Raw genomic sequence first — 24,667 nt, forward strand, 5'->3', positions numbered from 1 at the left:
ACATATTCCCTATCTATTGGAAACTTGATGAAACCCCATGCGTTGTTAGCTTCCGGGGAACGCATCTACAACTTCACACCTCTCTTATCCTCCAACAACCGCTTCAGAATCTTCCCACTCGCATTTCGCGGAATCGCATCCACAAACAACACTCCACCATCCAACCTCTTATACTTCGCCAACCGCTGAGCCACGTACTCCTTCACCTCCTCCTGCTTGAGCGAATTATTCTCTCTCACCACATACGCCTTTGGATACTCCGTCTTCGCCTCAGCATCGTAGACTCCCACCACCGCGACATCCCGAATGCGAGGATGGTTCCTCAGCACGCCCTCCACCTCCGCCGGCGCAACCTGGAACCCGCGAACCTTGATAATATCCTTCTTCCGATCGAGCAGATACCACTTTTTTGTCTTGCCGTCGCAGTACCCCAAGTCGCCTGTTCTATAGAACCCATCTTTATCGAACGCGTTCTCATTGGCGGAAGGTAGGTTGAAGTATCCGCGTACGATGGTAGGGCCCCGTAGACAGACCTCGCCTGTTGTGTCAGGAGCAGTGATATCGTTTCCGTCTGTGTCGATTATCTTCGCTTCTATACCGGGGAGTAGCCGACCGACACTCCCTGTGTCGTCGGGTTCAGGGTAGGGTAACATGGTCGCGATGCAGGAGGATTCCGTCATGCCCCAGACTTGGGTAAAGGTTGCGTCGGGAGATAGAAGGGCCTGGAGACGTGCTTGCGTTGTTTTGTCTAGTGGGGCAGCGCCGCAGCGAACGATCTTCAGTGACTGTAGTGACTTGGAATATTTCGGGTTCGTGGAGTGGGCGAGGATCGCATGAACAATTGGCGGGACGGCTGTGCTTTCGGTGATCTTTTGTTTGTCGACGGTGGTTAGGAAGAGGCCTGGCTCGAAGCGGCGAAGGACGTAGGATGGATCGCCAAGACGGAGAGTGCTGAAGTGTGCGGATGGGGCTGCGGCCGCGTGGAAGAAGGGGAGATAGAGGATTCGGCGTGCCTAGTAGTTGTTAGGTGGGATTTATATGCGATCGGTGGATGGGAGGGAGTTGTTCTGACCTCAAATGGGACGGGATGTGCATCGTACACCAGCGTATGTTGTGCGATCAGATTGTAGTGGGTAAAATCCACGGGTTTAGGGAGACCAGTCGTACCGGAGCTGAACAGTCTCGCTACTACGGTGGTTTTCGCTTGACTGGGATCACTCAGACGGCGCCAGTCGGCTCCGCCGTGTTTTAGCAACGTAGTCCAAGGAGCGAGTCCCGTCGTAGCTGGAACCTGCGACTCGCGCGTTGTGAAGGCCCAGATGCGGTCATGCGGAATACCGTTGCCCTCAGCGGCGGGGATCATGCGGTCTAACATCTCTGGTTCGCTGATGACGAATTTGGCCTGTGCTGCTCGGAGATGATAGCCGAGTTCATGGGATGTATAGCTCGGATTGGTGCCCATGTATATTCCTCCCGCTGCGATTATCCCGAGCACAAGGATGCTGTAATAGATCTGATCATTATGTCAGTGGCTATACGTCGGAGGGGACGAAATATTCTGTGTTGGAGTGCATACATCATTGAATGAGTGAAGGCACACACAATCGCCGTCCTTCAGACCGGCTGCTTTGAAACCAGCGGCCAACTGACGCACCAGAGTGTGGGCTTGTCGCCAGGAAATGGAACGATTCGTATGGGAGGCATCGATGTAGACCTGTGGTGTTGCATGAGCGGCATCTTGCCATTAGAGGGAGGTTATAGACTTACTGGCTTGTCGATATCATATCGTTCTTCGTCGAAAATCCAGGAAATAATATCCTGCACGGGAATGACAATGCTGCCCTCGCCTTGGAAATACATGGCAAATAAGTGAGATGCGGGAAAAAAAAAATCAAGTGGGAATAAAATCATGTAGTACGAGAGGGGTAGACTGGACCTATATGCCCTAGCTTATGGTCATGTGAGTTAGTCCGAGGTCTGGGCATTCAAAGACTAGCAATGAATGCCGATCCCTCTCAGGTCCATAGTCCGACCGTAAAGTCCTGGTCAAGATCGCCGTGACTGTGCGGAGTACGATTCGAGCAGAAAAGCTCTGCAAAACCTGCCACGTCAATTGCCGAGAATCAGCTCCTGTATGTACATACAGCGATACCTACAGCTCTAAAGACTCATCTAATAAAGGAACAGCATTATTGCAGCTGAGTCGCTCTGCAGGACCTCAGGCTTGCTTCAGCCGAGTGAGTTGTCCAGCTTTTCCGAGGTATACCATACATCTGGCCCTTCATCGGCATGGGCATAATTGACCTAAACGGCCAGTTTGTCAAAGCCACTGGACAACTGGAAATGGTGGCGAGACTCATGCAAGAAGGCGTTGACTGGGTCTTCAATGTAGGGGTCTGTATACCGTCCCTCAATGTTGCTGCTGCTTAAGCGTCAGTTTCTGTATTAAATCTTTGTGGCTGGGAGCCCCTTACATATGCATCTTTATCTGTCGGTGGGGATAGGCAGTATCCGATTTCGGTGTGACTAGGGGCTCTTGAATGGGATACCGTTGCACGAGAAAGCGGCCATCGTAAGTGGGATTCTTGCGATGAAAATGCAGTAACTGCTCCATAAACGACTCCCATACAGGTACCTCGGTTTGGTTGAGCCCGATGCTGTAGATATTGACACCTTGAGTCTTAGCGCAGGTCTCTCCTTCCTGAGCTGCCTGACCAAAGAAGGTGATGTCGAGCAGGGCATTACAGGGCACAGTTACACTGCGGGACATAGTCGGGGTGAGACTGGTAAAAAGGACCAAGAACTCCAGCAATTTTTCTTTCGGACCGTAGTATATAGCATTCAGAGCATCCGATGCGGCCCCTGCAGACTACCAATACCACCTTCTAGTGTCATGCCCACAACTCTTTCGCAAGGTGCCGACGGGGTCACCAACTCTTGCTGTGCCGTGTATAGCACATCGATAATGTCTGAGAATACCGTCGCTCCTCCTACAGTGAGTCACTGGATATCCGCGTTCAGATGAACACCCTCGCACCGTTGCAATTTCAAGGCGATGCCGTGGCGGAACTGCTCGAAGGTAGCTGTGGGGCCAGCCCCAATGACCAAGAGGTTGATGTCTTGTTGCGTTGAGATTTAGATCTAAGCCCCACCTCGTTGTCAGCGTATGTTGTATGGGCTTAGCGAGGTAAACGGATAATATGCTAGATGTCATGCTCGGTGGCAGGTATAATGGCACCGATGTAGTGGGCTGCCCCATGCAACGTCCATCGCTGCGTGGTAATGTGCGTGTAGTTCTCATTAGACGATAGGACAATTCTCAACCCAGAAGAGAGGCCGGGACCATATAACCCCTAGAGGTCAAATGTAGCCCGGGAGGCCCAGAACCACGCTGCAACCCAAGACAGGAGTTTTGACAGCTGCATGGCGTGAACAATAGATCGATCAACTGGACCGGCCGCTGGTCAGGGTCTTGGAGCAAGGCCCTATCCCGGCTTCCGCATCTATATACCGACACTCAACCTCTGTGAATAATGAATCAATACAAAACTCTCATCTAAATTCAGTAATCCCATCAATTAACACACTTGTCATCTTGGCAGTAAGCACTAAAATTTTATGTCTGATTAACGGGCATCCAGTACCCCACCACAAAATATTGAAGGGACAGATAGGCCGCTTCCTTACCACTTCAGCCTCGTCAACTCACAAGCCAGAAATATGAGTACAGACACAATAGGAGCTGCCATCGTTGGGGCCGGCATCAAAGGAATCACCCTGGCCCTTGGCCTCATGTCTCGCGGCATCCCTGTCCGCGTTTACGAGCGAGCCCGCGATTTTCACGAAATCGGAGCGGGCATCGGCTTCACTCTCAACGCCGAATGGGCAATGAAAGTGGTCGGCCCGCATATCCACGCTGCATTCAAACGCGTCGCTATGCCTAATGCTTCGGACTGGTTCCAGTGGGTGGACGGATTCAACGAGTCCGGTACCGACCCGCGGGAGACCGAGGAACAGCTGCTTTTCAAGATCTACCTAGGCGAGCGTGGATTCGAGGGCTGTCACCGTGCCCAATTCCTGGGTGAACCAGCACGTCTACTCCCTGAGGATGTTGTTACCTCTCACAAGGCGCTGGATACTGTGGAGCCCGCAGCAGATAAGAGCCTCGGCCAGCTATTCCGTTTCCAAGGTGGCACGACAGCTACCAACAGACCCTAAACCCTGGCCATATGCTATTGCTGGACGGCTCAGGGGAATAAGGCCGATGTGGCGGCTGCCTTCTCCCACTTTGGCCCTACCATGCGCACCATAATTGACCTGCTGCCCGATCCTATTGATCAATGGGCTGTTTTTAATACGTACGACCAACCCCCGGATAAATATTCTCGGGGAACGGTTTGTATAGCTGGCGATGCAGCTCATGCGGCGGCTCCGCATCACGGCGCGGGTGCGGGCTGTGGCGTGGAAGACGCGGCTGTGCTATGCGCTGTGCTTGATATGGCTGTGAAGAGAGTGGGTGCTACGAAAGGCGGTTCTGGGGGGAATGCCGCTCTTATCACCATCGCATTCGAGACTTATGATGCTGTTCGTTGCGAGCGCGCGCAGTGGCTGGTTGAAAGTAGCCGCATTATCGGTAATCTATACGAGTGGCAGGATAATGAGGTCGGGGCGGATGCCTCTAAGTGCCATGATGAGGTGTATTGGCGTTCTCACCGTATTTGGGACTATGACATTGATGCTATGATGAGGAAGACGGCTAAGGTGTTTGAGGCGCGGGTGGCCGAGGTGGCGAATCATTAGAACATTGTAAGATACTCACCACAATATGAGGCTTGCAGTAGCATAAATATTCTTTGGTGCAAGTAATTTATGCTCCACCGCTTATCAGATCCTACGACTTCTACCCGCTGCACCAGACAGTTATTATTCCCTACATATACTTTTGAGCAAGTTGAATCAGGCTTCTACCATCAAGCGATACCCCTTTGACGCCATGATTGAATACTGTTTCTGTGCCAAATGCTCAACCCGCATGCTATTCCTATGCGACATGTGAACCTCGGCAAATTGACTTAGGAAGACGGCCGTCATCAGTCATCTGCGCTAATGCGAGACTATTATCGATACACACTATACTTATTGAAGTGGTTAACGGTAAGGGCAGCAATGGAAATGTGTTTCGGTAGTAAAGGGCGATTTACTCCTGGAGGCGCCACCGAAGGGCATGTAGGCGTCTCTCATCTCCTGGGTTGGAGACTTCCATCGACTAGGGTAAACTCTTCACTTGGATAAATATGCCATTAGCATATACAGGAGTCACGTCTCTGAGGAAATGGTCTTCCGGATTACGAGCAGGCAATCACGTATCCCACTGGCCCACCAAAATCATTGTTACGTACATATGCTATCGGAAATGTTGGGTTAAAAGAGTAGGATTAGCTCACGGAGAGCAAGTACAAATTACAATCACTGCAGGATACTGCTCCGCCAGCAAGATTCCCGTTCCTTATGCTAACAATACCAAGAACGTGCAATCAAATTTCACAAATCAACCAAAACCTCTCTTACACTTCATCCACCACTCTCTCCAGCCGAGTGAGGTTTGTATAGCGCACTCGAGTAGAAAGTTCACGACACTTCCCCGGTAAGTACCAAATTCCCCACGCACCTAGAACTACCACCATTTGATACCCATCAAATGCGTACGAAGGCCATTCATAGTCCACGAGAAACTCAATGCCGCCCGCCATTGTCAGCCGCATCACGTTGCGTCCAGCGGCAATGATTGAGCCTGCCAAGGGGATCAATTGGTTCCACATCTTCCAGTTAGCCAGCACGCAGCTACTAGCAGCTGTAGGATGGCGTCCCAAGCGATAGCTCATCCAGATATTTTCCGCCATAGTGAATCCCCAGAAAATCGTCTGGACCACGTATAGAGCAATTGTTAGCTTCGTCCCCGTCGCCACGATTGCAGTCGAGGATGAGACAGTCATGCAACCTCCAACAAGCTGAATGACCATTAAGATTGCATTCATAGCGGGATAGGCGCCCCTCTGCCACGCCAGTGGGAGCCAACAGAATTGTTCGGCATCGAGCACGTTAACAAATTCGCTTTGAGTGAGGTTGACCGAAAACATAATCAATGTCGGTCCCATCAACAGTGCAACTGATTGCACACCGTACGTGTCCCTATCGCAGACATCTTGCGTCGAAAAGGATCGCGCTGTATATCCGACCAATTGTGCTACGTGTTGTTAACGAAGTAAGAGGGCATCATGATTGGGTTACTTACCCAGACCACCGAGGACGAAGAATATGCCGAACCACGCTTTTGACTCAATCATGCGGTATATGTGGATGGTAGTCAGGGTAGAGAAAAGAATGACTGCGATAATTGCCAATGCAAGGCTGGGAGTGTACAAATACAATTCGCATTGTGTAGAAATCATGATTGAAAATTGTTAACAGTGGAAGAGGTTGTTGAGAATAACTTTCCTTAGAAGATGTAGACCGCGAGGAATTAGCGTCGCATTGGTCTATACATATATACGTCTTCTTGTATCTAGGCAGTCGAATTAACCTTCTGAATAGCGGATGTAACAAGTACAAACTATGCCTGATTCTGCCCTTTTCCTGCTGAGAGATGCAGACGAAGGAATTTGGTTACAATGGCAATTTTTAGGATATCCTTGCTGGTCCAGAACTCCACGGATCTACTTTAACTACGGGAACAGCTTTTTGGCGAGATATGGTTGGCTTGTTCACCATCAACGTCGTGCAGATCTTCTTGTTAGAATGTGTTTCAGGGTTCCACATTTCGGGTTGGCGTCGGGTTCGGGTTCGGGTTCGCATTCGAACTCGCTTTCCATTTTTTCTGTAGGAACTTTAATTGAAGGTTTATTTGCTTGCCTCCACCCGCGTTTCTATTCTCAGATCCTTCTGGACTCTGAATTGTGGCAGCCTGCGCATGTCTCCAAATACATCCATTAAAAGCACCTCCTACTTGTATATAAATATGGCCGAATCAACCTTACATGGAATATTCTATCATCCACTGGCGGATGGTTGTCACACTGCTAAACATGCTCACAACAAACAATCTAATTCTAATTGACGGTAGCACGGGGTTGGCAGTACTTCTTTCCACGGTATTATCTCTTCCTTGCCATAGATAGAAAACAAAATCTAACCGTCCTACGCAGGTCATCATTTATCATGTCACCAAAATTGTCTATAATGTCTTCTTTCACCCACTCAGTCGGTTCCCGGGCCCGGTCTCCCATGCCCTTTCTCGCCTTCCCTATTGCTACTATGCACTCCTAGGGACGCTCCCATTCCATGTGTTGGACCTCCATGATCGTTATGGGGACATTGTCCGCATTGCACCTGATGAACTTGCGTTCTCGCATCCGGACGCCTGGAAGGACATCATGGGCCACAAGAACGGCGAGGAAGAGCTGGGCAAAGCCGATTGGTTTTACCGACCGTTTCCCGAAGCACGACACATTGTCAACGAAGAGCGGGATCAGCATAAATGTCTGCGTCGCGCCATGGCTCATGGTTTCTCGGAGAAGTCAATGCGAGATCAGGAGCCCTTGATTCGCAAATACACTGATTTGCTTTTGGAGAAGTTGCATGTGCACAGCGAAAGGGGACAACCCGTAGCCCTTTCAGACTGGTACAATTTCACCACCTTTGATATCATTGGTGATCTTGCATTTGGTGAGGCGTTTGGTTGTTTGGAAAATGCAAAATATGATTCTTGGATCAAAAGTATATTTGAATCGGGACGGTTGGGAGTTATACTTCAGTCAATATCGTTCTACCCCATGTTCAAAACACTTCTATTGCGGTTGGTTCCAAAATCGCTCCAGGACGCACAGAAGAAGCATAAAGCCCTTACCACGACTAAGATGCTCCGCCGATTAGCTATTACCGAAAATCGACCGGATCTGATCAACAGTCTGCTAAAGAAAAAGGAAGATTTGGTAAGCTACAAAGAATCATGCTTGCGAAAGATTCATTCTAACCCATACATATAGGGCCTGAGCATGGATCACCTGATAGCTAACGCCGAGATTCTGATTATTGGAGGCTCGGAGACCACAGCATCTTTGTTGAGTGGAGTCACCTATTTCCTTCTCGAGAACCCTGAAGCTCATCAAAAGCTAAGGGACGAAGTTCGATCCACTTTTCGCAGCCAAGATGAGATCAACCTGATCAGTGTCAACAAATTATCCTATATGCTCGCGTGCCTCGATGAAGGTCTGCGTATGTACCCACCCATAGCAAACGGTCTCCCGCGCATGTGCCCTAGAGGAGGCTGCACGGTGCTTGGGCATTATTTACCAGCAAACGTAGGTCTATCTATGATCTCCTATTTTCCCAAACGTTTCTGACATGTTACACAGACTTATGTGTCAATGCACCAATGGGCACTCTATCATCGTGAAAAGCACTTCACCGACCCTAACTCATATCATCCCGAGCGTTTCATGGGCAGCCCACATTTCGCGAATGATCGTCGTGACGTTTTTCAACCATTCCATGTGGGACCAAGAAATTGCCTGGGGAGAAAGTAAGTCTCAATTCAACTTCCTGCTCCATCCATGTGGTGTGACTAAGCTTTTATATAGCCTTGCATACAGCGAGATGCGTCTCATTCTCGCCTTGATCATGTTTAACTTTGACATGGTCATCTCAGAGGACTGCCATGACTGGATCCAGCAGAAGAACTTTCTGATGTGGCAGAAACGGCCGCTGAAAGTGTACTTGAAACCTGTACCCTGAGATAGTCCGTGATTGTTTGCGTTCAATTTATTCGTGTGGACCTAAGCGACATGCAGTCTACGAACACCCTAACTTTTCTCAAGACTCTCTCCTGTCATTGGCTATCAATTTGGTCGCCCTGTTTCGATCCGCTGGGATAACGCATCGACGCCAGTCCAGTGGGGTTAACGCCTGGTTCTGTGGGTTCACTATTCTAAATACAAGAGAATTAAGTGTCAAGGAATACCAGCTCGGCAAGCTGAATATATTATTCACAGCGTTCTGCATTTCGTGCTCCAGCACAAACGTAAGGAAGCAAATGCTTACTAGATTGTACACGTCTACTATGTACTTTGCTACTTTCTTGATGTTCCAACGCTCCAGGCTCATCTTCTGGTTCTGCAAGACAAGTTGTGGCTCGCTGGGATTGAAGATTACCCAAACATCAGCGTTATCTTCGTATTCAATCGAGAGTTGAAGGAGGGCTCATCAAATGAGACATAATCTGGAGCATTCACCAGGTTCCTTGTTAGTAAAGAGTAAGCTCGATCAATAATTTTCCAATCTTAAAACCACAATGGAGCTCCCTTGTGGCGGGGGCATCTCCTCTTTATCGAAGAATTTGTGTACTGCACTTCGGCTGAGCTGCCTGACTATGTGGGCCTGATCTGATATATTCTAGTCTATTGCAGGGATCACTCCCGAGGCATGATCTCAAATACGACGTACAACACAAGCCGAGCTGACCCATGCATGCCTCGAACACCAAACAGTGCTCACGATATCCCAACAGATTGCGTATATCAACCGATACTATTTCTATGAGCGAGGCGGGCCACTCCACGCCTCATCGACCTCTATCTCAATCCTAGCTAGGCTAAAGGCTTGGCCAGTCAATATAAATATCTCAGTCACTGTCTGTCCACATCTCCCAACATCAATATCCAATCTTCAATTGAAAATATTATCACTACAGCAATGGCTCCTCGTACCCTTCAGATCGCCTGCGCCGGCCTAGGTCGCATGGGCAAACGTCACGCCCTGAACATCCTGCACCGCTCACCCCGGTCCTCGCTGGTGGCAGCTTTCACCCCAGACCCTGTTGAAGCCGAATGGGCTGAGGCCAACCTGGTTCCCTATGAAGTGACCATCTACTCAGACTACGATGCTATGCTAGGCCACAGCGGCCTTGAAGCTGTGCTCGTCTCCACCATTACCACCGTGCACGCCGAACAAGCTATAAAAGCCATCGAAGCGGGAAAGCATGTGCTCTGCGAGAAGCCCCTCTCAACAGATGCCGCTATCGTATGTTTATCTCAAACCAGCAAGCGTCATCCTCTCAATGTTCTTTACTAAAAGTAAGCATTTAGTGCCAATCCGTCGTCGACGCAGCAACCCTCCATCCCGAGCTAAAAGTCATGTGCGGATTTTCCCGTCGCCTCGACATCTCCTACAGAGATGCCTACTCCAAGATGAGCTCAGGCCTTATCGGCAAGCCCGCCATCATCCGCAGCCAAACTTGCGACAAAATTGACCCCACCGGAGCCTTCGTGAATTTCGCCGCCACCTCGGGCGGTATCTTCTGCGACTGCTCCGTCCACGACATCGATCTAATTTTGTGGTTCTTCGGGGCTGATAGCAAAGTGAAGAGCGTAGTAGCTAGTGGAACCGTGGCCCTGCATCCTGAGCTCAGAGCTTACGGGGATGCGGATAACGCGGTGGGGATCATCGAGTTCCATGGGGGCCGGGTGGCGTATCTGTATTGTTCGCGGATGATGGCGGCGGGGCAGGAAGATACCACGGAGATTATTGGAACAGAGGGGAAGTTAGTGATCAATGGTCATGCGCAGAAGAACTTGGTCGGGATTTTCGATCGGACTGGGGCGAGACGCGAGTTGCCGGCGCATTACTACGAGCGCTTTGAAATGGCGTTTGTGGATGAGGTCAAAGAATTTACCGCGGCGTGTTTAGATGATACAGAGCTGCCTATGGGGATTCAAGGTGCGGTGGAGGCTGTCAGGATTGCGAAGGCATTGCAGGACTCTCTGGGGAGTGGGGAGAAGGTGCGGTTTGATGAGCGGGGGGCCAGGCTGTGAGTCTAGTGCTTCTTCCGGGGAATTTGGAGGTGATAGAGCAGCATTATTGGTAGATTGAATGGTAGTTGCTCTTATCGATGCGTTATTGATGTTTCATGGACTTCCTGCTAGTCTCTTATCGAGTGTGCGCGTAATTCTGAAGGATCTTGATGCACATATTAGGGGGATGTGGATGCTTCACACGAGTTGAGAGTGACAGACGTTGAATTAGGGTGGAGTCTGTGACTGGAATACAGTGCGTATGGTATATCCGTATGTACTGTAAGTAATGTCTTCTTAGAACATGACAGTAATGCACTAATAATAATACCATACGGGGACCTCGTGGCCTGATCGGCTTCCCGCGGAACTCAATCCCAACCAAGAGAGAGCATAAGAAACACAGATAAGCACGTTGCTATACGGGGATCCTATTTGAACTAGTCTCACGTCAGCGGGCGAGACACGAACTATATTCTCCGAAATCGTTCGTAATTGCGCTCAATTCGTAGATCTCGTTTCTAGCCAGGTCAGGTTAGCTGCACCTGCAGCAGAGCTCGATCCTGCCGAAACTACAACTTTGCCAATGTGCCAACAATCTCCGAACACGAGAGCTTCAGCTTCAGGATAAAACACTTGGCTGATGCTTATGATGTATCAGATTGCTTATCTGTTCAACGCACGAGGATGCTGCATTTACGAAAGCGGAAGGGCGTATATGGTTTACTCGGCATGGGGCCAACCATGTAGCAGGACTTGTGGATTGGAACGCACTTGATACCGCATCGGCAGTGTAACTCTCAGGTCTTTTTATCTCTTCATTCGTTTGCCTCTGTAGCATCCTCATAATCATTCTACCATACTCACCGTCCGCACCCTTCACAAAGTACACTGTAACCTGCACAATGGCCTTCGCACCTCCAGCAGCCGACCTTGGTACATCCACCTATTCCATCCACAACAATCGTCACTAACAACCACAGACTGGTCGAAACTTGGGCTCGCTGTGACCGATATTGGTACGGTCTATCCACATCCCATGCCATATACCACAATTAACACAGGCAGTCAACGGCCACGTCGAATGCAAATTCGACCCAACGACCCAGACATGGCAAGCCCCAACCTTCGTCAAAGACCCTTACCTCCGCATCCATGGTCTCGCCCCGGGCCTCAACTATGGTACACCAATTCCCCTTCCCACACCCCCTCCGATGGTCACTAACCGCAATAGGCCAACAAATCTACGAAGGTCTCAAAGCCACCCGCAATGCCAACGAAGAGATCCTCCTCTTCCGCCCTGACAAGCACGCCTCTCGCATGGCCCACTCCGCCGACCTAGTCTCCATCCCTGCCATCCCGGACACACTCTTCCTCGACGCCGTCCGCCTCGCCGTATCCGAAAATGCTGCCTTTGTGCCACCCCACTCCAGTAACGCAGCGCTCTACATCCGCCCGCTCGCCTTTGGCGCAGGCGGGCATTTCGCCCTCACCCCTCCCCGCGACTACCTCTTCTGTGTGTATGTGCAGCCCTTCGGCACATACCATGGTACCGGAGCAGCGGATGCGCTAGTCATTGAGGAGTTTGATCGTGCGGCGCCCCGCGGCACAGGTCATGGGAAGGTCGGTGGGAACTATGCGCCTGTGATGAAGTATACAGAGTTGGCGAGAAGAGAGGGGTTCCCGCTCACTTTGCATTTAGACAGTCAGTCACAGACGGAGGTGGATGAGTTCTCAACGTCGAGCTTCCTAGGTATTGTTAGAGATGGACATGTGGTTAGGCTGGTGGTGCCGGACAGTAAATGTGTTATTGATAGTGTGACAAGTGATTCGGTGCAGGGGATTGCGAGGAGTTTGGGGTGGGTAGTGGAAAAGAGGAGTGTATGTGTATCTGTTCTCTCCGTTGAGGGATGCATGTGCTGACTGCTTATTAGGTGCCCTGGGATACACTTGGCCAGTTCACTGAGGTCATGGCGGCTGGAACCGCAGCTGCTGTAGTTCCTATCCGGTCTATTACGCGGAGGTCAACTGGGGAGAAGCTTGAGTTCGGGAGTGGGCCGTTGTGCTTGGAGTTGTTGACGAGGTTGAGGAAGATTCAGCGGGGAGAGACTGGAGAGGAATTTGCTGAGTGGGTAGAGGCTGTGAAGGCGCCGGAGACAGTGTATGAGAAGTACGCGGGTGGTAAGGCCAATGGTATTGCAAATGGTGTTCATCAGATCTATTTTGGATAGCTATAGGCTGTCTATGCATTAGGTCTGATGTATGGTCATGTTAGTCAATCAGTATATATTTCTTTACCATTTCAGATCGTATTCATGTTGCATACTGGATTTCCTTCGTATAGTAATTACTTATTGGAAATGAAGCTATGTACTTTTGAGAACGTTTGCAGCTTACTACTACTGCCCAAGTTAGAAAGTCATATAGTATAATTACAGGTATGTGTCCGGTACACTGGCAGATAGATAAATAGTAGTTGGCGTGCTCGAGGTAGCTTTCACTGTGACGCTACTAGAAAAGAGCGTATTATATTAAGTCCAGGGTTTCCAGAACACTTAAGTGTATCAAACAAATGAATACAACTACAATGTAAGTGATAGATGGAGTCTATAGGGCATGCTTAAGACACATAGGACCAACATGATAATGCGCTTGGAACCACAATTGCAACGCGGCGCCGAGGGCGACACAATGTAACTAGTGCCTCAGGCATAAATACGGTCACCTATGTTACATTCAAATACGTAGCGCCTCATGCTATACCACAATCAACATAGACACATTCATTTCCCTCAAGTCCAGCCTGTAATATTTATTACCAAACCATAGTTGGAACCCTCATTACCCTCCACCAACCCGCTCCATCAACTACTCCCTCTCCCTAAAACAAACCATCGGCCCCTCCTTCGACGCCGTGATATGATCATACAGCTGGTACTCATTCTCCCTCTCCCTTCCAGGCCCCAATCCCTTCCTCCCCGCACCAAGAGTCACACCCTTCGCCTCACTCAATAAAAAATCATACCTCCACAACATCGTGGCAATGCCCAGCGTCAACTCCGCCAACGCCAGCCCCTTACCAATACATCCTCTTGGTCCGATGGAGAAAGGATTAAATGCGCCCTGGGCCTTGGCCAGACTGTCTCTATCAGCCGTACCCACGGCCTCAATATCGCCCTCCGCACCAGCTAAAATCCATCGCTCAGGACGGAAATTGAAAGCCTCAGGATAGTAGTTCTCGTTATGGTGGATGGCGTAGATACCGGTTCCGACGTCACAGCCAGCGGGGATGAAGTGGCCATCGAAGGTGGCGCCGCCAGGGCCGACTTCACGCCAGAGGGCGGATCCGGCGGGAGGCGACATGCGAAGAGATTCATCAATACAGGCACGGAGGTAGATACAGGAGCTGAGGCGGGGGCCAAGGGTGATCTCGTCCGGGGACGAGAAGGTGTTCCGGATTTCGGTTGCTACGCGGTTGTACCAGTCCTTGTTGTGGGAGAGGTAGAAGAGACAGGAGGAGAAGGCCGTGGAGGACGTGTCGGAGCCTGGAATACGTCGACTTAAGTTAGCAATATAATAGTGAAAGGCATTGGGATGGATATGTACCAGCTACAACAAGAGTGGTCGTTTCAGCACCAATCTCAGCGAGGGACAAACTCTGCTGAGTCTCGGGATCCTTGGCGTCCAGCAGGAAGGTGAAAACGTCCTGCCGTGCGGACTTCGCCGCCTTGAACCTCCGCTGAAGAAGGGTGTTCACAAACTGGATGAACCTGTTTCGGGCGAGGATGGACTCCGCGAAGATTGCACGGTCCCAGCGCCGGAAAGCAAGAATAGGGGCTTGAGCGAGAACGGATGTCCGGACGTTCGAGTCCTCGATTGCTTTGACAACGTAGCGGTGCTCCTCGCTTGTAACCATGTTGTAGTGTTCACCGAAGAGGACATCGGACATGATGTCGAAGGTAAGGAAGTTGACTGCGTTCATTAGTAAGGATCTGGACATAGAAGGCGGGACCATACAATAATGTGCGACATTCCTTGGAACAGACCACTCACTGGGCTTGCTACCCACAAGTGCACCGCAAAGTTCATTGATATGCTTGAGAATAGCAGGCTGGTACCGCCTTAGTGCAGCATCAGAAAGACCTTGACTGATGATACGTCTCTTTCGGCCGTGTGCCTTCTTGTCGATGAGGGTGAGGGTGTTCGGGGCGCGATGGACCATCGCACTGTAGAGCTTGGACTTCTGAGTGTTGCGTCCGAAGCCGTAGATGTCTTATGCTATTAGCTAGAATCCTTTGGCTGCAATAGGTAGCATACCATGAAGCCCAATGGATGTGTTAATCAAGAGCTGGTTCGGCGCATAGCGAACAAAGTCCCCTACGACAATTAGTAAGTAAAAGCACAGCCAGCCAGACGAAAAGAGGACATACCATATTTCTCATGGCAACGTTGCATGTCAATATGCAAATCACCTTTCCATGCATGATAGCCAGAGTAGAGACATGTGAACTTGGCCCAGAACGGACCTGGAAAGTGTGCGAGTGGATGGAAGAATAGGTGGTGGACCGCATACACAAAGGTCTATGCATGTAAGTAACGCACATAGATTTGGGGCATGAAAACTGACCGAAGCAACTGCAGCACCAAAGATGGCTAAAACGCCTGCCTGCCAATATGCTTGGAATGTAGATGTGAAGACCATGGTACCAGCAATGCCAGGCTCAGCCAAAGGCTTCAAAGACGATGACAGATAACAAGAACTCAGTACAGAGCGTTGGCTGAAGATGCAAGCAGAACAGAACCTTCACACCCAAGTAATATGCCTTTCTGTCGCTGCCAAAGAAGCGACAAGGCCTCGTCGGACATCGTAAGACAAGCATCCAACAAGCTATTTCTCACGAAGTGGACTGAGCAAAGGCTGCAACTCATGCAGGGGTGAGATGACGCCAACCGTCGGACCACAATCCACCTGGCTCATCCATGCAAATACGCCGATGAGCTCCACATTCCTCGTGGCGAGCTGCATGTCTCCACTGATTTCGAAAACGTGGTGAAGGATCAGGGTACACAGCCACCACCTGGGTAATCTTGTCTAAGGGATCAGGATCAGCACGATGTCCACATAGATCGGTATGATAAGATACGGTCAGGAATATAAAACATACAAGCGTAAGTTACGATGCGTATCAATACTAGTGGTGAAACATTTGTAAAATACCGATACGAATCGTCTTCCGGAGCTGAAATGGACTAAGCCCTATTTACGCTCAGATTTCAGGGATTCCGATCCACTGAAACGCTCAGATACTCTCAGCTCAAGGTTCCTAGATGCTGACCATAGCGCGAGTCATGCTGACGAACTCCGAGCCTCGTAGGTGGAGTTGGGGCCAAAGTGTCGGAGCCAGCCGTGATAGCACGCTGGGAGATAACACGCTCTCATGCAAGGCACAGTGCGTGTCTTAGTGTTGAACTGGACTTCGAAGCGCCCATGTGCGACATATATCCTGGGCATGGTTTTCCTCGAAATACCTCTTGGCTCCCATCAAACACACTGTCTCACAGAGCCAACATGGCATCCAAGGAGAAGATTCACCCAAGGGTCCACCGGGAGCTGGCATACGTGTTGCTGACGGAGCTTCTTGCGTGAGTTGGCTTCTCATTGCTTTGAGGCATCGCATCTGATGGGTTTCTCTTAGGTACCAGTTTGCTTCGCCGGTCAGATGGTACGTTACTATGAAGCATTGGCGCTCGGCAAGCCGGAAAGTGATGTGCAGTCGCTAAGTTACCACAGGATCGAAACACAAGACGTCGTGCTCCAGGAGCAAAAGGTTGATCGACTGATTGAAATCGGACCTGCTGAGACTTTGCTTGGCATGATTAAGAAGACATTGGCGGCCAAGTACCAAGTACATGATGCTGCACTTGCCATCGAACGAGATATATGGAGTCATAAGAAAAATGCACGAGAGATATACTATGAGTCAAGCGAGGACGAGCTCGCCCCAGCCCAAACAAGCAAAGAGTCATCCACACCTGCTGCACATCCCTCACAGCCCACCACCCCCGTCACACCCCCCAAGGCAGCTGATACTACCACACCCCAGCCCGCTCCAGTGCGGCAAGCCTCTTCCAATATTGAAGACAAGACTATCGCAGCTATTGACATCATTATTGCCCTCATCGCACACAAACTGAAGAAGCCACTGCAAGACATTGACTTGAGCCAAACCATTAAGAAGCTGGTTGGAGGTGAGAATGAATTTGCTTTCATGCTTTTGCCATGTTTTCTCCACGACCACACCTGGCTTCATACTGACACACTACAGGCCGATCCACTCTGGAAAATGAGATCGTCGGAGACATCGGCGCCGAGTTTGGCTCCATTCCAGACGCCCCCGAAGATACTCCACTGTCAGAGCTCGCTCAATCAATCGAAGCTCACGGTTCTTGGAAGAAAGGCCTGGGAAAGACCACACAGACCCTTGTTAACCGAATGGTGTCGGCAAAAATGCCGGCTGGCCTAGGGTCGGGTGAAGTGCGGGCCCACCTGCTTTCCAAATATGGTTTACAGACAGGCCGCCAGGATGCAGTTTTGTTACGTGCTGCCGTCCAGCAGCCTGCTGCACGGCTCCCTGATACTAGTGCTGCTCATGCTTTCCTTGACGACACCGTTCAACAGTATGCTCAGGATTCGAAGATTGATCTATCTTCAGCAGGAACTTCATCCGATGGAGCTGGTCCATCGTCGGGACCAGTCGTGGTAGACCAGACGGCCGTCAAGGCGCTGGCCAAGTCTCAGGATGACCGTGCCCAAGCCATGCTGGAAGTGTATGCAAAGTTGCTTGGAAATGACCTGCAGGCTGGACACAAGGCCAATACGAAGGCAGCAGAGGTCATAGCAGATCTTCAAGACGAACTGCAGCTCTGGATTTCGGAGCATGGCGAGGTTTACGGCTCGGGTATCAAGCCCATGTTGTCCGTAGCCAAGGCCCGCAGATACGACTCGTTCTGGAATTGGGCGATGCAAGACGCTGTGGATATGTTTCATCACATCCTGGCGGGGACTATTGCGCTGACTGGCCGCGAGATTGAAACCATCATGGGACGGATTGCTCGGAAGTCTAATCCCAAGCTCGTGCAGATGCTGGAATACCTGGAGACACAGTGCCTGAAGCTGCGAGATCCGCGAGCGATTCATGCCCGCGATGTCCTCCGTCAGCTGCGGCTGGCATGTAATCCGCAGTTATCAGGTGCTCAGCCGTTGACTGCCCACCGCTTGGTTGTCGATGCACCGAAGACAACCATCGATAGCCAAGGAAAGATTCACTATACCGAGGTCCCCCGTGCGACCGTCGATGCAGCGTCACCAGCTACCCTCAAGTCTCTGGGAAGTCAGGGCTGGGAAAGTCGAGCGGACTTAAATGCAGCCTTTATGGCTACCCTTGGCCAAACGGACAACCAATGCCTTTCGTTCTCAGACGCAGAAGTGCTTGTCATTGGTGCAGGACGGGATTCCATCGGCACCGAAATTGTACGCGGTCTTCTGAGAGGAGGCGCTCGGGTGCTTGTAACGACCAGCAGTTACTCACTCGCGACGACGCGGTTGTACCAGCAGCTCTACGCTGAAGAAGGATCTCATGGTTCACAGCTCATTCTCTTGCCATTCAACCAGGCTAGTCAGCGAGACCTCGAGTCCCTGGTGTCTTACATCTATGATTCCGACAAAGGTCTCGGATGGGATCTGAGCCATGTTGTGCCATTCGCAGCCATCCCAGAAGGGGGCCGTCAAATTGAAGACATCGACTCCAAGTCCGAGCTGGCGCATCGCATCATGCTGACAAACACGATCAGGTTGCTGGGCGTAATCAAGAAGCAGAAACAAACACGAGGATTTGACAGTCATCCTGCACAGGTGATTCTGCCACTGTCGCCGAACCACGGTATCTTCGGTGGTGACGGTCTGTACCCCGAGTCAAAGCTTGCTCTTGAAACGCTGTTTAACCGCTGGAGCTCCGAGTCATGGGGGGCCTACCTTTCGATCTGCGGTGCGATTATCGGCTGGACACGCGGGACAGGACTTATGAGCGCCAATAATAGTGTCGCAGAGGATATTGAGAAGATGGGAGTAAGGACGTTCTCCCAGGTTGAAATGGCCCACTACATCCTGATACTCATGTCCTCGCCCATCGCAACAGAATGCGAGGTGACACCAGTGCGGGCAGACCTGAGTGGTGGCATGGGCCACTTCCCAAATTTCAAAGAGGCTGTTGATTCCATCCGCCAGAAGCAGAAAGAGACCAGCGAAATCCAAGAGGCCCTAGCAAAGGAAGAGGTTTTCGAGCGCGCTGCCCTTGGGAAGCCATCGGAAGAGACACCTCAGGTGCGGGAACAGAAGGCGAGGCTTGCCCTCGACTTTCCTCGTCTACCTGAGTACCAGACTGAAATCCTTCCTCTCGCTGGTCAGTTGCGCGGAATGGTCGATCTCGACCGCGTCGTTGTTGTCACTGGTTTCTCTGAAGTCGGGCCCTACGGCAACGCCCGGACGCGCTGGGAGATGGAGGCATATGGAGAGTTCTCACTAGAGGGCTGCATTGAGATGGCCTGGGTCATGGGTCTGATTAAGCATCACAATGGACCTCTGAACGGGAACCCGCATTACCATGGCTGGATCGTCGTAGAGACCATGGAGCCTATTCGCGATGTCGATGTAAAGAAGCGTTTCGAAGAGCACATCTTGGCACACACCGGCATTCGGCTCATTGAGCCAGATATTAATGATGGCTACGATCCGTATAAGAAGAAATTTTTGCAGGAAGTTGTGCTCGACGAGGATATGCCTCCGTTGAAGACGTCCAAGGAAACCGCAGAACAACTCCGACTCGAACACGGCGATAAAGTCGAGATCCTTCCTGAAGGCGAGGAGTACACCATCCGTCTGCTCAAGGGAGCCTGCCTCATGATCCCGAAGGCACTTCGATTCGACCGAGCAGTCGCCGGTCAGATTCCGACCGGGTGGGATGCCCGTACGTATGGGCTTACTGAAGATCTCGCCAGTCAAGTAGATCCGGCCACGCTATATGCTCTCATTGGAACCGTGGAAGCACTTTTGAGCGCAGGAATCAGCGACCCATTCGAGATATACCAGTATTTGCATGTGTCTGAGATCGGCAATTGTATCGGCTCTGGGCTGGGTGGTGTTAAAGCACTCCGAAAGCTGCATAAGGACCGCTTCGTGGAGAAGCAGGTTCAAAACGACATCCTGCAAGAATCATTCATCAACACAACGGCTGCATGGATCAACATGCTCTTGCTGTCCTCTACTGGTCCAATCCGCACCCCGGTCGGCGCTTGCGCAACCTCAATCGAGTCACTTGAATCCGGCTACGAGACTATCGTCTCCGGCAAAGCCAAGATGTGTCTCGTCGGTGGTTTTGATGACTTCTCCGAAGATGTGTCGTATGAGTTTGCGAAGATGAAGGCCACCGTGAGTAGTGAAGAAGAGATCGAGAAAGGTCGTGATCCTAGCGAGATGTCACGACCGGCCGCTTCAACCCGTGCTGGATTCGTCGAGTCGCAAGGCAGTGGTATCCAGGTGATCACATCCGCCCAGTTGGCCTTGGACATGGGCCTTCCCATCCAGGGCATCATAGCATGGGTTGGGACAGCTAGTGACAAGATCGGGCGATCCGTTCCTGCTCCCGGCAAGGGTCTCCTTACGAATGCACGAGAGGCACAACACCGAGTCCCATCCCCAATGTTGGAAATTTCATACAGACGCCGAAGACTGAACATGTCACTCCAGCACATCAAGGAACGCGTCGACATGGAAGTTGACATCGCTGAGGCAGAGTTGGCGGACCTCAAGCGCAGTCCCAGCCCTTATGCAGAAGAGCGAACTGAGGAGATCAATGAACGCCTCCGCTATGTACGCCGCGAAGCTCGGATCCAGGAGAAGGACGCATTGAACACGTTTGGTAACCACTTTTGGAAAAACGACCCAGAGATATCTCCGCTACGCGGTGCCCTGGCAACTTGGAACCTGACCATCAACGACCTGGACGTGGTCTCGTTCCACGGAACATCCACCGTGCTCAACGAGAAGAACGAGACGAACATGATTAGCCAACAGTTGCATCACCTGGGTCGAACAAAGGGTAATCCTGCATTGGGCATCTTCCAGAAGTACCTTACAGGGCACTCGAAGGGTGCTGCAGGAGCATGGATGCTCAACGGTGGCCTTCAAGTGCTCAATACCGGGTTGGTTCCAGGCAACCGCAATGCGGACAACATTGACGCAGCCCTCCAAAACGATTATCTGGTCTACCCCAGTCGCAGCATTCAGACCACTGGCGTCAAGGCCTTTTCGGTCACCTCTTTTGGGTTTGGACAGAAGGGAGCGCAAGCGTTGGGTGTGCATTCGCGCTATCTCTTCGCCACGCTGGACCAGGCGACCTATGATGCGTATCGGGTCCGGGTTGAAGCGCGACAGAGGCGGGCGCAACAGCATTTCCGGTTTGGCATCACACAAAATGCGGTGTTTTCTGCTAAAGAGACGCCGCCATACCGGAGTTACCAGGAGTTCCGTGTCCTGCTGGATCCGGAGGCGCGTCTGACTGACAACGGCCGAGGGCAGATGGAATATGCGGGATGACGGTGCGGAGTACTTGATGATTGGGTAGTGGATGGGTTCCCATATCCCTTTGGTTCATGTGTAATCGGACTACTTTCCGACTGGTCTTGCAGACTGATCGAGGTTCCCTTTCTGGTTTTGTGTTGCACGGCGTTCTGCGACTTGCGAGAATATATCCACTTGTTTGGTTTGAGTTTTGAGTTTGTGGATGTATATCTAAAGGGGCTGTGTCCCTGTACCACGGCCGCTGGCTTGACAACTACGCTTGAGTTTTAGCTTCATGATTAGTTTATTCAGCAATATACTATTTGCCTTCAGTTATACTACCGGTTGATGATTGTGTGCACGACTGGGCTAATCTCTCTTTGTGGTCGGGGGTAGCAAAGCAGAAATGTGACATTAGGCACGGTGCGCTCTTTTCCCCTTCTTCTTGCTTTTGCTTTTCTTCGTAGTTGCTCTAGAGGGGGGCTCCCCAAATACAAACATGGTTCCAGGCGGGGAAGCATTCACCTGTACAAATGAAGGCGACTCTTTAGCTGGCCCGCCATAGTCCTCACTAGATTCCGATGGTTGAGCCTGTAAATTAGACACTATCTAAAAGTCAACTATGACAGTTACCCCTAGTAAGGAGTAGTTACAGACCTTTGTCACTTTGATCAAAATAGACTTGCGAGGAGATATCGTCCTCTTCCTCAGTTTGCGATAATCCAAGCCCATCTCCTTCTCCTTCCTTCGGATCCAAATGACGTCCTTCCTTGATACCACTCATTCCAATGCCACGGCTACTAGCGAATTGTCGGCAAGTCCACAAGCCTTTGTCAAGGACTTGTAACTTCTTGTTCAATTGTTGCCGCAGGGCACGGTTTTCATCCGATTCACCGGCGATGCGCGATACCAGCTCAGCCGGCATCTCGAAGACTTTGAGGGGTGTGAATATATCAGATAGAGACTGGACCAGTTTGACCTCCACAACTTCGACTGCAACGTCGTCGATAAAGCGCTTGAGCGCCACCTACAGTAGTTAGTACTGAGTAATATGAGAGGCGTGGCGTTCGGGTGTTGACTGTACCTTGTAATAAGCGAGCATGCAATCCAAAGCTTCGGCTGATGCAAACCGCATCATATCCGGTTCATCGAACGATAGAATTGATTGAACCAGCTTCTCCAGATTATACTCATCCTGTAAGTACACATGATTTGGACTTTCTTCAGCAACCCCAAAGAAATCCTTGATCGTTTCGCGCACGGAAGTCGCGCGCCTCTCCTCACGAATTTTATGTATCGTCTCCGTGAAGTAGTGATTGTACGTGATTGGATGGCCTTGCTGGTGATTTCCAACTAGTTCTTCACATGCTTTAATCAAAGACTTCTTGAGCTGATTCAGTGCGGGTGAGATGACCTTGTCAAAGAGGATCACAGAAGTGGCTTCGTCGGCAACATAGCTTGTTAGAAGTGATAGAAATCTCTCGACGACCTCCCATGTCTCAAGAATATGTCGGTGAGTTATATTCTTCCAAGGGCCGCATTGCTCCTTGAATAGTTCGCCGATGATCATCGGATTAAATGTGCCTGGCAGCTCTCGCCCTCTTGTTTGTCTCATGAGCTCCTGGATGTGATCAATAAACTCGCTTCGCGTGATCGACAGTTGCCCTTTGCGGTCCTCATCTTTAGACTTAAGTGCCAAAATATTACGATAGTGGCCTTGTACAGTCAGACGCTCTGCAAATTCTTCATTAAGGTTCTGAAGAAGTGAACGAATACGCTTTTGCTGGCCCGTAGAGGATTGGGCGCGCTCGAAGAATGGTTCATTGTATGTGCCATCGACGGCTGCCTTGACCAAGGTCTGAAACGATTGACTGATCCTAAGAAGATAAGTCTTCTGCTCATCCAAAGTGGTTCGCGGCTGACCAAGCTTGATCAATTGTCGATTGCAATTATCTTGTTTGTTCTTGATCTCATCAATAAGGCTTGGCAGCTCCGCTGCAATTTGCCGCAGAAGCACCTTGCTGAGGCGGTTCCGCAGAGCATTGATTCCAACACATGAAGGCGGCATCTCCACCCACGCACCCTTAGAAAAGAACTCACGCTCTTTCGTATCACGCTCGGCCAGGGTCCAGCTTCCCTCATCACTATCCATATTTCTTAGCGTATGCCATCCTAGCCGAAACTCGACGTCTCTGTTGTTTGCCAGGGATATGAACATCTTTTCGCTTTCGGAATTGGAAACCAACGTATCAGGCTTAGTGATAACCCCCAAGGTTCGATCGCCTGACTTATCGGCATCTCTTGCGAGTCGTAAGACTATTTGGTTGGCATAGTCATTTTTCGCTGATATCACTGCAAGAATGACACTTCGCGGCTCCTTCATATAGGATTGTACCACATTCTGCACGAGTTGAACATCTGCTGCAGATTGTTGTTTTGTCTCCGAGTGGATAAGCCCGGGCAGGTCGACAATGGTCAAGTGCGGTCGATCCGGTCCTGATACTTCAATCCGGAGGAGATCATTCGAGAACGCTTTGCCGTGAGTGGAGATGCCCATCGCTGCTTTGGCATTGTCGACTAGTTGAGGCAGTCCGTCGAAACCTTCGAGCTCTTCGCAGAAACTCCCCAAAGACCGTTGTTCAGCCTCGCTGCGCGAGTGATGGGGTACGATAGACACTCTAACTCCGACATTGGTATCTTTTCGGAGCACGAGCTCTGTAGGGAACCGTGTGCAGAGGTTGCTTTTGACTGGGAAGGAGACACCGGATATCGCCTCGAGGACCGAACTCTTTCCTGAGGATTGGTCGCCGCAGACAATAATCTGCGGCAGGGACACATAGTGGCTGATCCCTTGGGAACGAAGCGTGTCGATGGAATTCAAGAGATCGAGTTGTTCCCGGGTACATAGGCTGTCCAGGGCATCCGAGCTGAAATTTCTCAAGACCATTGTGTCTGTAGATTGATTCCGTGGTCAATGGGAACCGGGAAGTAGAACAAAGGATAATGAAAATGATTAGTTCCAATGCATTTCTCAGACTTTTCGGATACAGTCTGCCTTAAAACAAGAGATCCTTATATGTTGTGTCGTGTGCCCCTCGGAATTTCCAGACTCGCATGTCCCGTTATGATGTTCACTTGCGCCATGGCAATCCAAGGGCGAGAGAGCCACTGGTCTGATTGATTGACTCGGTCGGAATGAAAGCGGTAT

General features: G+C 50.7%; 10 protein-coding genes across 10 annotated transcripts; 5 read left to right on the forward strand and 5 right to left on the reverse strand.

The window, feature by feature from the left end:
* Positions 1 to 65: 65 nt before the first annotated feature.
* Positions 66 to 1,860, reverse strand: BO85DRAFT_378934 (acyl--CoA ligase; the record flags this gene model as incomplete). The annotated part of the gene is made up of 4 exons (XM_025656318.1): positions 66 to 1,013; positions 1,073 to 1,513; positions 1,577 to 1,714; positions 1,768 to 1,860. The coding sequence occupies 4 exons, from the start codon at positions 1,858 to 1,860 to the stop codon at positions 66 to 68; spliced, it is 1,620 nt and encodes a 539-aa protein (XP_025512385.1).
* A 326-nt stretch (positions 1,861 to 2,186) lies between these two features.
* On the reverse strand, positions 2,187 to 2,770 carry BO85DRAFT_522840 (uncharacterized protein; the record flags this gene model as incomplete). Its single annotated transcript, XM_025665297.1, has 2 exons — positions 2,187 to 2,422; positions 2,475 to 2,770. 2 exons carry the CDS (start codon positions 2,768 to 2,770, stop codon positions 2,305 to 2,307), a joined length of 414 nt encoding a protein of 137 aa, XP_025512386.1. The 3' UTR covers positions 2,187 to 2,304.
* A 950-nt stretch (positions 2,771 to 3,720) lies between these two features.
* BO85DRAFT_379331 (FAD-dependent oxidoreductase) lies at positions 3,721 to 4,800 on the forward strand (the record flags this gene model as incomplete). Its single annotated transcript, XM_025656335.1, has 2 exons — positions 3,721 to 4,140; positions 4,252 to 4,800. 2 exons carry the CDS (start codon positions 3,721 to 3,723, stop codon positions 4,798 to 4,800), a joined length of 969 nt encoding a protein of 322 aa, XP_025512387.1.
* A 764-nt stretch (positions 4,801 to 5,564) lies between these two features.
* BO85DRAFT_462143 (uncharacterized protein) lies at positions 5,565 to 6,449 on the reverse strand (the record flags this gene model as incomplete). Its single annotated transcript, XM_025661829.1, has 2 exons — positions 5,565 to 6,244; positions 6,293 to 6,449. The coding sequence occupies 2 exons, from the start codon at positions 6,447 to 6,449 to the stop codon at positions 5,565 to 5,567; spliced, it is 837 nt and encodes a 278-aa protein (XP_025512388.1).
* Positions 6,450 to 7,082: 633 nt separating this feature from the next.
* Positions 7,083 to 8,790, forward strand: BO85DRAFT_500428 (cytochrome P450; the record flags this gene model as incomplete). The annotated part of the gene is made up of 5 exons (XM_025664117.1): positions 7,083 to 7,148; positions 7,203 to 7,988; positions 8,043 to 8,357; positions 8,412 to 8,578; positions 8,637 to 8,790. 5 exons carry the CDS (start codon positions 7,083 to 7,085, stop codon positions 8,788 to 8,790), a joined length of 1,488 nt encoding a protein of 495 aa, XP_025512389.1.
* A 957-nt stretch (positions 8,791 to 9,747) lies between these two features.
* BO85DRAFT_522841 (NAD binding Rossmann fold oxidoreductase) lies at positions 9,748 to 10,865 on the forward strand (the record flags this gene model as incomplete). Its single annotated transcript, XM_025665298.1, has 2 exons — positions 9,748 to 10,074; positions 10,140 to 10,865. 2 exons carry the CDS (start codon positions 9,748 to 9,750, stop codon positions 10,863 to 10,865), a joined length of 1,053 nt encoding a protein of 350 aa, XP_025512390.1.
* An 817-nt stretch (positions 10,866 to 11,682) lies between these two features.
* Positions 11,683 to 13,075, forward strand: BO85DRAFT_500432 (branched-chain amino acid aminotransferase; the record flags this gene model as incomplete). The annotated part of the gene is made up of 5 exons (XM_025664118.1): positions 11,683 to 11,780; positions 11,828 to 11,863; positions 11,913 to 12,026; positions 12,079 to 12,725; positions 12,779 to 13,075. The coding sequence occupies exons 1-5, from the start codon at positions 11,750 to 11,752 to the stop codon at positions 13,073 to 13,075; spliced, it is 1,125 nt and encodes a 374-aa protein (XP_025512391.1). The 5' UTR covers positions 11,683 to 11,749.
* A 637-nt stretch (positions 13,076 to 13,712) lies between these two features.
* On the reverse strand, positions 13,713 to 15,546 carry BO85DRAFT_500437 (cytochrome P450; the record flags this gene model as incomplete). The annotated part of the gene is made up of 6 exons (XM_025664119.1): positions 13,713 to 14,389; positions 14,451 to 14,816; positions 14,898 to 15,116; positions 15,162 to 15,221; positions 15,275 to 15,425; positions 15,472 to 15,546. The coding sequence occupies 6 exons, from the start codon at positions 15,544 to 15,546 to the stop codon at positions 13,713 to 13,715; spliced, it is 1,548 nt and encodes a 515-aa protein (XP_025512392.1).
* Positions 15,547 to 16,413: 867 nt separating this feature from the next.
* BO85DRAFT_500438 (fatty acid synthase subunit alpha) lies at positions 16,414 to 21,495 on the forward strand (the record flags this gene model as incomplete). Its single annotated transcript, XM_025664120.1, has 4 exons — positions 16,414 to 16,487; positions 16,541 to 16,567; positions 16,636 to 17,093; positions 17,171 to 21,495. The coding sequence occupies 4 exons, from the start codon at positions 16,414 to 16,416 to the stop codon at positions 21,493 to 21,495; spliced, it is 4,884 nt and encodes a 1,627-aa protein (XP_025512393.1).
* A 613-nt stretch (positions 21,496 to 22,108) lies between these two features.
* Positions 22,109 to 24,406, reverse strand: BO85DRAFT_379142 (dynamin family protein; the record flags this gene model as incomplete). Its single annotated transcript, XM_025656331.1, has 2 exons — positions 22,109 to 22,486; positions 22,544 to 24,406. The coding sequence occupies 2 exons, from the start codon at positions 24,404 to 24,406 to the stop codon at positions 22,109 to 22,111; spliced, it is 2,241 nt and encodes a 746-aa protein (XP_025512394.1).
* Positions 24,407 to 24,667: the final 261 nt, after the last annotated feature.

This window comes from Aspergillus piperis (genome assembly GCF_003184755.1).
Source record: "Aspergillus piperis CBS 112811 unplaced genomic scaffold BO85scaffold_19, whole genome shotgun sequence".
NCBI lineage: Eukaryota > Fungi > Ascomycota > Eurotiomycetes > Eurotiales > Aspergillaceae > Aspergillus > Aspergillus piperis.